Genomic DNA, 15,340 nt, shown 5'->3' with positions numbered 1-15,340 from the left:
AGGAAGAGTTAGTTAATGAGGTGTATTGGAAGCAGGACAACTTCTCCAATCCCGCTATTTATTTTACCGGTTCCTACCTCCATGGCAAGACCACATAATCTCCAAGTCCCACATGAAACTTGCTTCAGAGTCTTCCGTAAATGTTCATAAGTCCTCCCTGAGCTGATTGTGCTATCAATCACGTCAGAGGCCGAAAAGGAGCGGAGGAAGAACTTGGTAAAACTTGTCATCGGTCCGTGCGCGCGCACGGACGCACCTCATATATTACAGGAGCCCCAGCAAAAAAACAGGGGGTATCAGCAACGGCTCTTTAATACCTGAGTCTTTCTTGTTGTATTACTTTACTCCAGGCTAAATAGTTGCTGCTTGTTGGTGTATTCCCACAGCAATATGTCATTGCCAAGGAGCATCCCCCCGCGCGCACGGTCCTAGGGCCTAACACTGCTCTCATTCATCGCGGGTTCAGGTTGGGCTGACCCTGCCGGGGCTGGGATGGGCTCTCCCCGGAGCGGTGGCACTGCCCCGGCTCCAGCAGAGCCCACTCCAGCTTCCCAACTGTGTTTATTTTCCTATGGAGGAGCGAAATTGCTTTCTGTGCTCCAGGCATCTGCGCCGTTGGGTTAAGGACGGTATTGTTGCGGGGCTGAATTCCCTGGGAATTCCCTCCCTATGGGAAAAAGAAGAAAAAGGGGAAAAAATATTTTCCCAAAGAAAAGCTATTAGTTGAGGCCCACGTTTTGTTTTGAAACACAAGTATGGGCAGAGGTACGGGACATTTTCACTGATCCACTTTCCCCCAGATTTGCTTTATCCTGGCTTTTCTGTAGCGATCCACATTTCTCCTAAGAAAACAGCCCTGTTGTTGAATTTCTGTGCATCTGTTCCAGCGAGACAGTTGAAGCAGGGCAGTATAAAGCAACAGATGCTTATGCTGGCACATGCCTAAATACCCAAGAAAACCCCGACTGCAGGGTGATAAATGGCACAGAGAGGCGAATGTGTATCGCCTTTTCAGGGGATTAGACAAAAGTGAACTGGAGGGATCTTCAAGCCATCATCTATTAAAAAGATTGATAACTTGTAACATGACATGACCCCCGCGTTCATCTGTAGCTATGTCCAGCGACTGTCGGCGAGGAAAAAAAAATATATTGATTTGTACAGTATTTTTAATTAAGCTTTGTAATTAGGTCAATTCGTCACGGTCTCAATTAGCCCCCCTCTTGGCGGAGGAGGCTGGCGGCCGTGCCCGGAGCCCTTGGGGAAGCGGCGAGAGCGGGCGGCCGGGGCTGACGCTTCTCCTTTCTCTTTTTGCAGTCCTGGTACCTGGGATAAAAGTCTCCGCTTCCCACCACGCACCGGACAGACCACCAGACCCCTTCCCACCTCTGTAACACGGAAGCAGCAGCAACGCAGCGCAGCGACTTCACATCGGCGGAAGGGGAGGCGAGCAGACACCGACAGCAAACTCGTACATGGAAATGGCAAACGTTATGGTTGAATGGCAAAGGCCGTAACTTTCTCTCGAGATTTGATTTTAATTTTTCTTTTTTTTTTTAATTTTTTTTTTTGTTTTTTTAGACAACTTTAGGACTGTTGTAATTTCTCATATGGTGCTGGAAATGGTTGGGCTTCATAACTTTTGAAGTGTTTCATTGGTAGTGTAAGCGTTAGGTGACACTGAGTAGAACTAGCCTCTGCTGCTGCTTACCAACTCGCTGTTGTAACACACTTTCCATATGGAGCCTAACTGTTTTACAGTATCCTCATCGGATTTTCCCATACAGGTGTGAGACTTCTTGAGAAATCATGAAACACACTTAAACTATAACTTTTGTAGTAGCTGAATTCTGCAATATATAACTTACCGGACAGACATAGAGCATGTTGGTTTTTTTTTTTTTCTGTAACATATCGGGGAAAAAAAAAATGCAGGTTTCTTTTTTTTGTTGTTGTTGTTGTTGGGGTTTTTTTTTCTTTTTTTTTTTTTTTTTACAGTCGGCACTTAGAGACGTAACATGAACCATAAGAGCATTGTCAACAATTTTTTTCCACTCGATTGCAGAGCGATTTAAAACATCAAACTACTACTATTCACTTAAAAAAAAAAAGAAAAAAAAGAAAAAAGTTTGAAATGCTGCACTTACATTTAAAAAAAAACATTTTTCAACAATTTTCAACAATTACACAAAAATTCACGCAGAAATGGGGAAGTTGGTCTGTTTTGACAGAAACTGACAGGAATCAATCAAAACAATCGAATTTTGAATTGAGTAAAGTGCAATTTCATTGGATAGCTAAATATCTTTGTAAGATAGAGATTGTTGAAAATTCTATTTTTGTTTTCCAAGTCCTTCCACCCCAGGACTCTAAATTATTGGGGTAAAAAACAGCCTTGCAAGAAAAAGGGGAGCTATTTTTGCTTTTTATGTTTTTTATTGTTGAACTTGTATCCCTTTAAAACTGAAGGAAAATTAAAAAAAAAAAAAACAAATCTAATGGTGCTTTTACCACAATATGTTAACTACATTAAATGCTAATTAATCATTTTCTGTTATCAAAGCACATAACTAAAATGAAATCATAATATCTGTTAATTTTATAAGCTAAAAGTCACTATAATGGATTATGCCAATTCTGACAAATTTTACGTGTTTCCGGCAATATAGGGTTTATCAGTTCTCAAACACCTTGGGAATAAGAGAGAACGGTCCAGAAAGTAAAACACCTTCGTGTCCCTGAACTGGTACATTTTCTGGACTGTGAAGAAATCATTACAGAAACGAATGATGCTGATCTTCTTACAACTTATGCCAGTTCAAAGCAAGGGCACTTGCTGAAGAAGAAAAAAAGAAAAAAAAACAGACAAATAAGTAGAAAATGAAAAAAAAAAAAAAAAAAAAAAAAAAAGAAGTTTGGACCCCAAACGTCCTGTATCTTATGTACAAAAAAAAGGAAAAAAAAAGAAAAAAAAAAAGAGTGCAAGTGATTTTTTCTATCAGACAGCGGAGCACCCCTTTGCTTCACATGCAACTTTAAGAAGGTTTCCTATACTATACATATATATACGTTCTGGTTGGCGAGTCCAGCTAATCAGAGAAAGTCTCTGCATGTTCTAGTGTTAGTAACTAATTTTTATATAGTTAATGTAGGGTAAAGTAGAGTGCATTAAGACACAATATTGTAATCCCTATTCCAGGCACTTGCCTTTAAACTATGTTTGTTCGACCCTTCAGAAGGGTTTCTACTACTGTCCTATACAATCAAGTAACTGAAATTCTTGGGAAGACACTTTGCTCCTCATCTTTTCCCTGAAACGATGTTTTGTTTTGTTTTCTTAATTTGCACGAAACAAAAAAAAAAAAAAATTCCATATCAATGTGCCTTGCCCTGGATAGCGATTATTTGTGGAATTGTTGCACATGTTCCTATATTGAAAGGGGTTTTTCCCTAGTCAAGCATTTGGAGACACTTTTTGTAAATGTGACTTTTATGTCAGCCATTGTCAGTTCCAACATCTAGAATTAAATAGGATGTTAGTTGTTCCGCAGATAGGAGTAGTGTTTATTGTCCTGTATGGTCAGTGGCAGTGCTATTCTGAGATCTGTAGATGCTAGATTATCAGTATTTTTGGATGTTGCTGCATTTTACCTTTTATTTGGAGTCTTCCTTTTTTTGTTTTGTTTTCTCCCAGATATATGAAAATATGCAATACCTGCTTATATCATGTAGAAAAGCTTAGCAATTATTAATTTTTCTTTTAATTTTTTTTTATTTGACCAAAGTTGGTGCTGCACTTGACGCAGTGTGTTTTAGGTGTTTGTCTTTGTACTTTTGTGATTTTTGAATGCACATGCAGGAAGGGCTCTTCTTAGAGAAGCAGTCAAACTGTGAAGCACTAAGCTGAACCCTGCTTCAAGCAATTTTTGTTTTACAACTGTTCCTTTCACAAGCAAGCCTTAAAAAAAAAAAAAACAACTTCCTTTTTCTTCAGATCCCACACCCATTTTTATTAGCAGACTGCAATCAATCCACATTCAATAAAAGTATATAATGCCCATTTTTATATGCACGTTTTTAAACTTCCAAGTTCTGAAAATTGTTTACTGGTTATTCTCTATTTAAGGAAAAAATAAAATGTTTTGGATTTTCATATGTGTCTGATAAGTGGTTGAGTAGTCATTTTGCTCTATTGTATTGTGTGATTGTTAGTATATGGTATCACATCCTCTAGCCAGCATCCTTTGCCTTCCCTATAGCACTTAGCTGGGCATTACTTTATTAAGACATATGTGCACTAAAAAAAAAAAAAAATAGCAGCTTTCAGTGCTTCACAGTGAAGGGAAAAAAGCCTAGACAAACATTTTGTCAGAACCTTGCTATGAGACAAGGTATTACCAGTAAATTGGTTGTATATACAATAAAATTGCACCCTTTTTTAAACAAAACAAACTAAGCAATAGTTTGGGCAGTTAGTTGTTTTTAGTGAGCATGTTGTAGTCATGGCTGCAAAGAGAGAGAATTAAACTGCCCACTCAGAAGATATGTAATTTGTATGTTGTATAGTTTTATTGATTACACTGATTTATTCTACCCTATTTTATAATGCAGGACTTTTGTAATGTTGTTTAAATGAGGAAAAATTTCTGTCAAATTAGCTTAGTGGAATTTCTGATTGTTCGTTATAAAGGCAGCGTTCATAGAATTGCTTTTTTTTTTTTTTTTTCCTTTGGGAACTGGATTTAAGTTAAAAACTTTCCCGTTTCCTTTTTTTGTATGTATTTAAATACAGTTATTTTTCTTCTCTCAATGGTATAGCATATTCCTATGCTTGAGAAGTATAGGCTACTGAAGAACCATTGTAAATGGACATTACAGGTATGCTGTATTTTTGAAGGTATTTTTGTCATATTAAGTTTGATGACGCTAAAGTTAGGGAGCTCTGAGCAGAATTGCGAGAAAAAAAAATGTTTTAAAGGCTTTAAAACATTAGGTAGGAGGTCAAGGGTGTTAACCAACAGGGGTTGTAAAGTATTACACACTAAATTCAGTTTGCGTTCACCTTCCTCTCACGCAGGAAACGCGGCAGTTCCGTTCTGTGCAGGTGTAGAGAACAAACAGTGTTTTAGTCCTCCTTTAGAGGAGCGGGGAGGCGAGCAGGGATGGGCAGGAGGGATGGGGCATCCATCCATCCCTCCATCCACCCACCCAGCCATCCATCCATCCATCCCTGGATGGTCCCGGCGCGCGGGCGGCTGCGGAGCCCCGGCCCCGCGCCGGGAGCTCCTTCGGAGTCACCCAAGAACTTTTTTTCCTCCCCGCCTCCGTCTCTCCAGAACTGTCAGACGCACAAATTCTCTGACCTGTGCCCACCCCCGCCCACCCAAATTTAAAGCCCTAGGGATGGCTTAGCGCGAATTGACTTTTTCCCAAGTTAATTCCTTTCTTTTTTCCCCCCTCTTTTTTTCGGGTTTTTTAAATTTTTTTTGGTTTTTTTTTTTGAGCGAGGGCACTTGCTTTTCTCATGCCGCACACCCCAGCAATGCCATTATTATTTATTCTTTTTCCTTTATAATAAAAAAAAAAACTTTCGGGCTTCGAGTTTAGGCAGCCATGGTACACTTTGTCTCTGTTGCTTGTTCCCCCTCCCCTTAAGGTCGAAGGGGAAAAGAAACACCAAGTTTTCTCAACTCCACAGTATTCAGTCAGCCCACAGGAATATGCAAAATCCCTCTAACATTTTTTTTTTCTTTCTCTAGTTCTCTTTGTTCCGTATATTTGCAGCTTTGTAGTAACAGTGTTATAAAATATTTACTGTACAAAAATACAAAAAAACCCAGATACATAGCCTAAAACAGGTTTTTTTTCCTTGTGGTGAATTATTTTTTTTTAAGAATGTCAGTTAATATTGTACTTTGCATTGTGTCTCTGGAAATATCTTTTTTTTTCTTTTTTTTTGTTGGTAGAAGGCCTCCATCGAACAAAATTAAAACCATAACCGGCATGACAATGTAAGGAGAGCTTCAATGGCACCTAAACAATAAATAAATAACAAATTCAACCTCATGAGGTCTGTCGGAGGCAGGTCTTGTGAAGTTAACACTGCCTGCTAGGCAGGATTTTCATTAAATCAAGCTTACAATGCCAATTTTGTCTTGAAGTCAATGCATGTATTACTGTTTGACAGTAAACCCAGCTATGCCATCATCAAGTCCAAGGCTGCGCAATAGTCTAATTAGTATCGAGTACATTTTCCTTTTATTTTTTCCAATAAAAAAGCAGTGGGATGAAAATTGCTTTGATATATAGCAGGTAACATTGAAGCTATTCCATAGCACTTAACTGTAGTGAATACTGTGTCACCAATTCTGAAATCAATTTAATGTTTAATGCAAATCCATTACATGGTGCTATTACAGGCTGGCAAAATGATTTACAAAAATGTGACAACTTGGGCTCAATTCACTCTGCTTTCCAACAATGTAAATGCATAGCAGTGTTTATCTGCATGAAAACTATGCACTAATCTATCTGAAAAAAAAAAAAAAGAAAAGAATATATCAACTTTGGTATCTACTTTTCCGTTTACTTCGATCCTTGCCTTTTCGGTCATTGTTATAATGCCAGCTTTAGGACAGAAAGAATTATAAGAAAACCAGCATAATACCTGATATATTAAAATGTAGTGCCTGTGAAATCTGTATTATATTGCTCTTCTGAAGTAAGATTTTTCTACACCGGTAGCCTTCGCTGTCTGTCAGAACCTTCTGATATAGGTGATGTAAAATAACCGTACAATATTAATGCATGCTATTCCATAATGCTTAGTAGCTGTATGAATATTACTCAAAGTTATGTTAGTCTTTTTTTCTGACTTGGTTCTTGTCAGATAGGTTTAAAGATATTTCACTGAGAACGCAAATTCTGTCTTTATTGATTTGGGGTGTTTTCAGTATTTTGGAGGTATACATTTACTTAAATTCAGTATTACTTGTGTTTTGGGTTTTTTTTCTTTTTTTTCTTTTTTTTTCCTTTTTTTTTTTTCTTTTTTTTTTTTTTTTTTTTTTTTTTTTTTTTCCCTAGAGGGCAGGACATGGTGTTTGAGACCAGAAATCCGTGCCTGGTAAGATTTTCGTCTCGAAAAGCTACCCTAAGAATTCAGAGAGCTTGCTCTGAAGAACAGTTCAAATTGAAGGGACAGTCCTTTAAACCCACAAATGAGACCGAGCTCATGTTGCGAGAGATTTCTTAATGGGCAGCGGTGAACCAGGTACCCATGCTTGACCCTTCTTCACACCAGACTTCCTCATATAGAAAGAAAAAAACCCTTTAAAAAAAAAAAAAAAAAAAAAGAAAAAAAGAAAAAAAAAACCTCATGTGGTTGTTTAGTTTCATGCACAGTTGCAATATTTTTCTTCAAACAAACTCTGTACAAAACTTTGGGCCCGATTCATAAAAGCTCCTTTGCTATTAACACGGGAGGCTGGTGGGCTCCTCTCCTCCAAATTGAGGGTGGGCTTCGCCCTGGCGAGCCCCGCTGGCCCTGCTCTCCCTCCCCTTCCCCTCTCCGCCTCCCCCCAGCCCCGCGGAGACCAGGAACCGGTGGGAAGGGGCCGTGGAGGAGGCGAGGCAGCGCAGGACCATGCTCCGAGCCCCAGAGGTGCAGGTTGGCAGGAGGAAAAGGGGGAGGACGGCTCCGGCCGGTGCCAGGGGCTCGGGACACCGCGACTCGATCACAAAAGAGATCTTGTCCGCACCAGAACAAAACGCGCTCGATCGCTACCTCTGAGCTCTAGAGAAACCCTCCATCGGGGCAAGCGCTCGCCCGCAATGTGAACTTTTGTACTTTGGATGCTTTTTTTTCTTTTTAGGGAAGACTATTTTCCACTTAGTTAATCTTCTATGCTCGAGCATGAACAAAAACAATTGTGTTGGGTGAAACCCCCCCCCTTTTATCTGCATCCACAAATTAATATGAGGGGAAAAACAAAAAGAAGATGAGTTTCTAGACGGAGCATGGTAGGGCGAGAGTGCCTGGCTCGGCACCCGCCACCGACGCCGCTCGTCCTTGTTGCAACTGCTGCCTTGGGGACAGGGCCACGAAATTTTTGGGAAACACAATCACGGAGAAATCTCCATTTTGGCCGGCTGAGCAGGTTCTCCCGAACTCTGCCCCAGCCCAGCCCAGTCCCCCAGCGACGGGTTGAGATTTGAGGCGCTAAAATTTCCACCGGCCGTGTGAAAGATCTGCTGCAAATTCACTTGACACCCGTGTTAATACCATGTCGTGTTCATTTTTTTTTTATGAGTCAGGCCCCTCGTGCCTCTAGTATACTTGTATTGACTCTCATAGTTACCATTTTAGTTTTACTGTGTTCTGTGAAAAAAATTGTAATTGGTTGAGAATCACTGTGGGCATCCATTCTTATTCAACTAAGTCTCCGCAGGTTTTTTGAGCTGGTGTGGATTAGTTTAACTCTTGTATTCAACCATTAGTGCTACCACCTTCTCACATTACAATACAATTACTGGAAGCAAGTACTGCATTTCCTATGCAACAAAAAAGGAAAATAAAAAATTGCTAATGCTAACAGGCCGTGTTGTTATTTACTCCCAGCCGGGCACGGGGTGGGGTTGCGGCTGTAGGACCGTGGGCATCGCTGGCTGCCGCGGGCATCAACCTCTCCTGGCCCCAGCCCTGCAGCCCGGGCAGGCTCCCAGGCAGCAGCTTCATCCCAAATCATGGGGTTGTTTGGTTAAATCGAGTCACTTTTGTCCCATTGGCCACTCTTCCCCGTGTTTTTGGTGTCCCCGTCCCACAAAATCGTTCCTCGCGCGCTATCGGGTTAATCCTCATCTCTGCAGATTAATCATTCAAATTAAAGAGAGGAAGCACACCTAGGAAAGATCCAGGAGATTAATAAGTGCTGCAAATGCTACGATGCATCTTTAAATGTAGATAAACTATAAAAAATATTGCCACATTTCCGAGGAGCCCCAGTACAGCCACGGCCGTTGAGATTGACCGTGGAGCTGCTGGCAGAGCTGCCTCTCTCTGCAAGGCTCTGGGTGCAGAAATAAGCAAAAATTGGGCTTTTTTACAAATTTAAAGTTTCCTTCGAAGTTCTTCACTCTGCAACACCTTTTGCTTAAAAGATACGTGCAGAATTTAGTGTTTGCAGAAAGGGTTTTTTTGCATTTAAGCCATTCTGGCTGTTTTCTATGTAAAAGCAGACACTGAGGCCGATGAACGGTGAGGGCTGGTGCTGCTCTGCCCCTGCCCTTGGGGACAGCAGACAGGGACCCCCGTGACCCCCAGCCCTTCCCCAGGCAGCACCAGCTGCAACACCACCTCTTCCATTTTATTTGGGGGGAAATGAGTGTTTTCTAACAAACGTGTGCCTGACACACACAAACGGCTGGCATTTCCTTTCTCACACCTCCACAGAGTTTTGGTTTTGGCTACAAGGCCAGGGCGGGAGGGTCAGGCTGGGCTCAGGTCTAATGTCACCATCCCCAGGGGGGAACCCTGGCTGTGCCCCTCGCTGTGTGCCTCCCGTGTGGGCAGTGCTGGCACCAATGCATGGTGTGGCAGCTGAGGACAGGTTGGAGACTGTTCAATTTGGCTTTTTTTTTTTTTTTCTCATAAAGGAGACCAGACAGTAAGGAAAAGCCAAATCTGTCCTCGAAGGAAACACAGTACCCCAAGCAGGGCTTGCCAACAGCGCTGGCCCTTTTCACCCCCACAAGCTCTGGGAGGAGGGAGGAAGAGGGGGGGTGAGCCTGTGCTCGCTGTCCCAGTTGGGCAGAAACCAGCCCAAGTGGTGGTGGTGGTGCCCCGTGGGCTTGGAAGTGAGCCCAGGTGTGGGCCAGCCTGTCCCATGGGGCTGCCAGAGCTGGATGATTCCTCCCAGCACTGGCTGTGAGCACGGGGGATACCAGGATGGGAGGGAGGGACAGGCACTCACCTGTGTACATCACTGCATGAACAGACACAGAAAAATTAACACCTGCTTTAAAAAGTGCAATTACAGCACAAAGGGTGGTGTCGCCCATCAGCTCCAACTGCTCCTCACCACTGCCCGTTCCCCATTCTTGTCCATCCCTCCCTAAAAAAATCACTCACTGTTATTTATTTATTTATACCCTTTGTTATTGAGGGTGTTGGCTGAGGCTGCCCTGGGTTTGGTGGAGGAAGCACGAGGGGTGCAAGAGTTAACCCTGTCCCACAAGGACGATGCCCGTGCTGGGAGTGGAGTGAGCACCGTCCAGGGCTCAGGCACCACCTTCTGCTTTCTCCCTCCTTTCCTTCCACGTTTTCTTCCCCTCCAGCTTTCTGGCTTTCTCTTTCTTCCTGTGTGAGAAAAGGTCTCCATCAGCATCTAAGGAAATAAATCCCATTTATTATTTATCGCTATCAAAATGTGTCAGCCTGGCTCGGGACGCAGGAGGAATACGCAATAGCCCCTCACAGAAATCAAAAAACTTTGGGTGGAAAAAGCCCAGGGTGGTGTTCAGGCAGGGAAATGCAGGTGCTTCGCCCTGCTCAGAGGGAGATCTGGCTACTTAACCTCTTCCTTAAATGCAAACGTTCCTGTTGATGCAACTGGAACAGCACTCGCTGGGGCGATGGGTCCCTCCGACATCTGCTGAAGACCAGCCAAGACTGGAAATATTTATTGGTTCAGTGCTTCAGCAACACTGTATTAATTGCAGCTGATGTTTTGATGGGCAGTTAGCACACAGGTATTGATGAAAATGGCACCACTTCATCTCAAAATTAACTGCTTAGCCATTCAGCAACAGGAGCTGATAAATTATGGCAATAAATTTGCCACGGAGATTTATGCCACCATAATTCGGGCCCACAGGCAGACTCCGGTGGGGACAGGGACCACGGTCAACACCCTTCATTCCTCACCCATACCCTTCGCCCCATGGGGATTTTAAAGTGCTTCTAGAAATTTGGGTGCAGGAGTTTTGTAACCTCTCAGGTCAGTTTTGGTGCTCCTTTAAAATCAGTGATGCTCAGGGGCCAAGGGACCCTCCCTGCCACAGGCAGCTGGAGGCATGGCCAAGTCTCCAGCAGCACAGGGCAGGCTCTGAGCCACCTCCTCTTCCTCTGGATCAATGGAAACAGAGCTGAGCTTTCCCCATTGGTGTTATCTTTATGGAGGCCACTGGCGAGGAGAGGAGCCACCTTATAAACCACGCAGTCATGCCACTTTCCTAAAAACCTTTGAGAAACAGAGCCAGGCTGCTGGTGCTGCAAAAGGGAAAGATGTCACTTGATTATTAATAGCAATATTATCAGTAAATTTGATATTATTATTATCATCATCATCATCATCCTCTCACCGGTGCTGCACTCAGCATGTGCTTATTTATTTATTTATGCCCCATTCTACATTCACAAAGCATTGCTGCCATTCAGGGCAGCCCCAAAGCCACCCCTTTTTTCCAGGCTGTTTTAGATTTTTACAGGATTTGCTCCAGCAGGGACGCAATGTGTGGGCAGGGGCTGCAGCCCACCCTGTGCCACCGAAATATTCATCTGCAGAGGATGAACGGCAGCTCCCTGCCTTGGGCGGCAAAGAAATTGGAAAATATCCCTATAAATGTGATTCATAGGACACAGCACCTGCCTGCACACTGCATTATCCAAACCCATTAGGGTGAGGGAGATGCAGCCAACTATTTTGGGATATGGGGTTTAATTCCCGCTCCCCATTGTTGCTTGTTTCCCCACAGGAATTTCATATCCTGACACCTTTTTTTCCCTTCCAAAATTCTTCATGTTGTTACTGGGTGGAAGAGGCCCAACTCTTAGAGAAACTTCAGCTGGATGTTGCATGTATAAATAAATGTGACAAATTTAATAGGGTAGGATAGGTATTTGAATTATTGATTGTTAAATATTTAAGCTGCAAGTCCCCATCCATCAGCGTGTGTGAGAAGGCTTGGGGCAGATTTATGATGCTGGAGTTTTCCTGGTTAGCTGGCACTTGGCATTTCTATTAATTATAGCCCACACATTCAGGTTTTTTTCAGGATTTGTTAGAAGTATTTATAAAAGATGTCCCTATTATACCATTTAAATATTGTTTGTGCAACTAGAACGTGTTTTCTATTGTGGATTAATACCCTGTTTGATTTAGGGGAAAATTAAATTAGAAGGTGTAAGTCTCGGGAGATAAATGCTTTATTTGAGAAGGGTTTCCACCACTGGAAAGCACAAAGTTTTTCTTTTAGATATAAATATTTTGCTCCAGGTGTTTGCCTGGGTCTGCAGGTGGGTGGAAAGGCTTTAAAGCGCCCTTGGCGACAGGGAGTGGGAGAGGAGGCAAGTGGTGGGGAGGGGGCAGGATGGAATACATCCTATTTATTAATTTTAAGGGATTTAAGGCCTCCCCTTCTGACTATTTCCCCGGGAAGGATGCGAGCCCTGGGGCAGGAAGGGTCTGTGTGAGGGAGGAAACCGCCCGGGGCCGCCAGGTCAATAACGCGCCTCCGAAAAAATCCCCTCCCGAAGTCTGGAGCTGTGTGATGGATTGTAATTGCTCAAGAAGAGCCATTACGGCCCCTTAGGTCAATACTCTGCATTTCCAAAGTGCTTTAATTAATACATGTTTACATCAGGTACGGCAGGGACTTCTCTGGGCCGTGGTATTAGGCCAAGAAAGGCTTCAAACTTTCATAATTTGGGCAGGGGAGGCATGAGTTTAGTCTCTTAGTGCTTTATTGCCCCTTATAAAAACACATCTTGATGTCATGAGCAGCAAGAGAATCTTCCTCCAGCAAGAGCAACACATCCCCTCTCTGGGGCAGTGGCCAGGGGGTCCCACAGGGCAAGAGGGGCCCCTGAGGCTTCACCAACTTGCCCACCTCATCCTTCCCCTCCTGGTTGTTCTTTTAGAGTCATAAAAAGTTACCAGCATAAAGATAATTTACTGTTGCTCCAGGGGAGTGAGGAATGCTGCCAGTGGGGAAGGCATCCAGCCACTGCAGATTATTTTGGAGAGGGTGATCCACACCCTCCAAAGCGTTTTTAAATCATAACTTCTGATTTCAAGCCACAAGTCACCTGTCCTGCTCGTGGGACCTCAGGGCTCAGCCACCTCCCTCTGTCGCCCACCTTCCTCCTGGGTGCTGCTGTGATCTTGAACATGCAATTAAATATATGAAGGATATTAATTAAATTAGAATATAATTAAATATAAGATAATTAAATATAAGGAGGACGTGGACCTGCCGGAGCGAATCCAAAGGAGGCCACAGAGATGCTCCAAGGGCTGGAGTTCATCTGCTCTGGAGCCAGGCTGGGAGAGCTGGGAGTGTTCACCTGGAGAGGAGAAAGCTCCAGGGAGAGCTCAGAGCCTGAAGGGGCTCCAGGAGAGCTGGAGAGGGACTGGGGACAAGGCAGGGAGGAACAGGACACAGGGAATGGCTCCCACTGCCAGAGGGCAGGGATGGGTGGGAAATTGGGAATCAGGAATTGTTCCCTGGGAGGGAGGTGAGGCCCTGGCGCAGGGTGCCCAGAGCAGCTGTGGCTGCCCCTGGATCCCTGGAAGTGTCCAAGGCCAGGTTGGAGCGACCTGGGATAGTGGAAAGTGTCCCTGCCCATGGCAATGGGTGGATGAGCTTTAACATCCTTTCTGATCCAAGCCACTCTGGGATTCTGCAGCCGCTCAGAGCTCGGTCTGGTGTTGGGGTCATCAGGACATCACTCATGGGACACTGCTGCAGTAATTCCAGGTCTGTGCCTTGCTGTGGGAACCAAAGGTGTTCCATCTCTCCTGAATGTGTAGAGCTGGGAACTGTCTGGCCCAGAGGGGCCAGTGACCAGCAGGTACCTCTAAAAACATAAAAACATAAACTCTACAAGCTTATTGATTTTTCTTTTTTATTTTTTATTTCCCCCCCCCCGCCCCGTGCAACCACAAATTACAACCGGCACTGCTAAAAATCACTGGCCTATCCACAAATTTTAATTAAAACCTAAATAAATCATTTTGGGCGCTGCACTTGCACACAAACAATGCGGGAGATGGCACACTTACAGCGGCCTGTCAGCGGCCGCTGACTAATGAGTCGCTGTGAAAATACAACCCCAAGGGCCGGAATTGAAAGCAGATTCCTCGGCTAACGAAGGGCACATGCGACCCCGCCGTAGCCATCATGGCAGAAGGCACCAAAACCAGCTCTGGGGGCTTTGTGGGGGGAAAGAAAAATTTCGTTGAGGCTGCAGGCCGAGGTTTATTAAATAAAGCGCGGCGGGGAAACGCAATAGCGCAGCTGCAGCCTTCTCGCCCGGCGATGGAGTCATGTTTTCCCCTGTCCTTGCAGCAAACAATAACCATATGCTGGGTTTGTTACCAAATGTTTATTTTATTCCTTCATTAGTACACAACGAGGACTTGGAAAGAAGAGGTTTCGTTGCTCCCAGCGCTCGGGAAGAGCTTTTAACCAGGCCCCAGCTGCGCCGTGTGGAACTCGCGGCGCTGCCCAGCGCTGCTTGCAGCGGGTTCTGCTCAAGTTGTGCTTTGCCATGTGTCACCACGTGTCCCCGTTGTACCCCTGGACACGGGGGTCCCACCCCTGGGCAGAGGAGCCAGGATGGATCCATGAATCACACGGTTCCTCCCGCCCCAGGGCACGGTGCTGTGGGGAGGGCGGCCAAGTGAGACCTAGAAAAAACTTCTTCAGCTCTTCTGTCTCTCAAACAAGCTCTTCTCCTGTGTTCTAGAAGCTGTCCCTGTCAGATGTGACAGGGAACACGCAGGCCAGGAGAGAATTCCTGGCTGTGCCCTGGAGCAGAGGCCTTGGCACGTGCTGGTGAAGCCACGAGGCGCTGATGGCCAGCACAGATGGGAATCCCAAGATCCTCACAAAACCTCACAAGATCCTTTCTTGTGGCTCACAAAAACCCTTGGAAATGAAAGCTAATTTTGTGATGGAGCTGTTCCCTCTCTAAGAGCAAACTCACCTGTGGCTGCTCCTCCAAGGAGGAGCCCAAGGGACACCAGTGGTGCCTTCAGGGATCCTCCCTTCATGGACCCCATCCTCCCTGCATGGACCACCCCCTGCATGCACAGACCACCACAGGAAGGTGTCCTCCCAAGGCCAGCATTCCTCTTGCAACCAGCAAATACCCACAAATGCTCTGAGTTTGGCAAAACCCCATTTTCTCAGGGAACATCTCCACCAAACAGTTCAGGCAGACCTAAGTTTCAAATTTCGGGGTTTTCCCTGTGGAAGGACTCAGAGTTTCCAGCCAGCAGCTGCATATTCCACACAGGCATGGAGCTTGGAGCCACAGTTCCTAAAAAACACCCAACAG

At 44.5% G+C, this 15,340-nt stretch overlaps 1 protein-coding gene across 17 annotated transcripts in view; it reads left to right on the top strand.

Annotated features, from left to right (window-relative positions):
- NFIA (nuclear factor I A) overlaps positions 1-8,591 on the top strand; it is a 350,087-nt gene extending 341,496 nt beyond the window's left edge. For all 17 annotated transcript variants that reach the window (XM_038145133.1, XM_038145145.1, XM_038145138.1 and 14 more), the window contains one exon: positions 1,318-8,591. In XM_038145133.1, the coding sequence (XP_038001061.1) occupies positions 1,318-1,335 (18 nt within the window). In that variant the 3' untranslated portion in view covers positions 1,336-8,591. The remainder of the gene's footprint in view (positions 1-1,317) is intronic.
- The last annotated feature ends 6,749 nt before the right edge of the window (positions 8,592-15,340 follow it).

The sequence above is a fragment of the Motacilla alba genome, chromosome 8 (genome assembly GCF_015832195.1).
Source record: "Motacilla alba alba isolate MOTALB_02 chromosome 8, Motacilla_alba_V1.0_pri, whole genome shotgun sequence".
NCBI classification, from domain to species: domain Eukaryota; kingdom Metazoa; phylum Chordata; class Aves; order Passeriformes; family Motacillidae; genus Motacilla; species Motacilla alba.
This window is presented reverse-complemented; position numbering and strand designations above follow the sequence as displayed.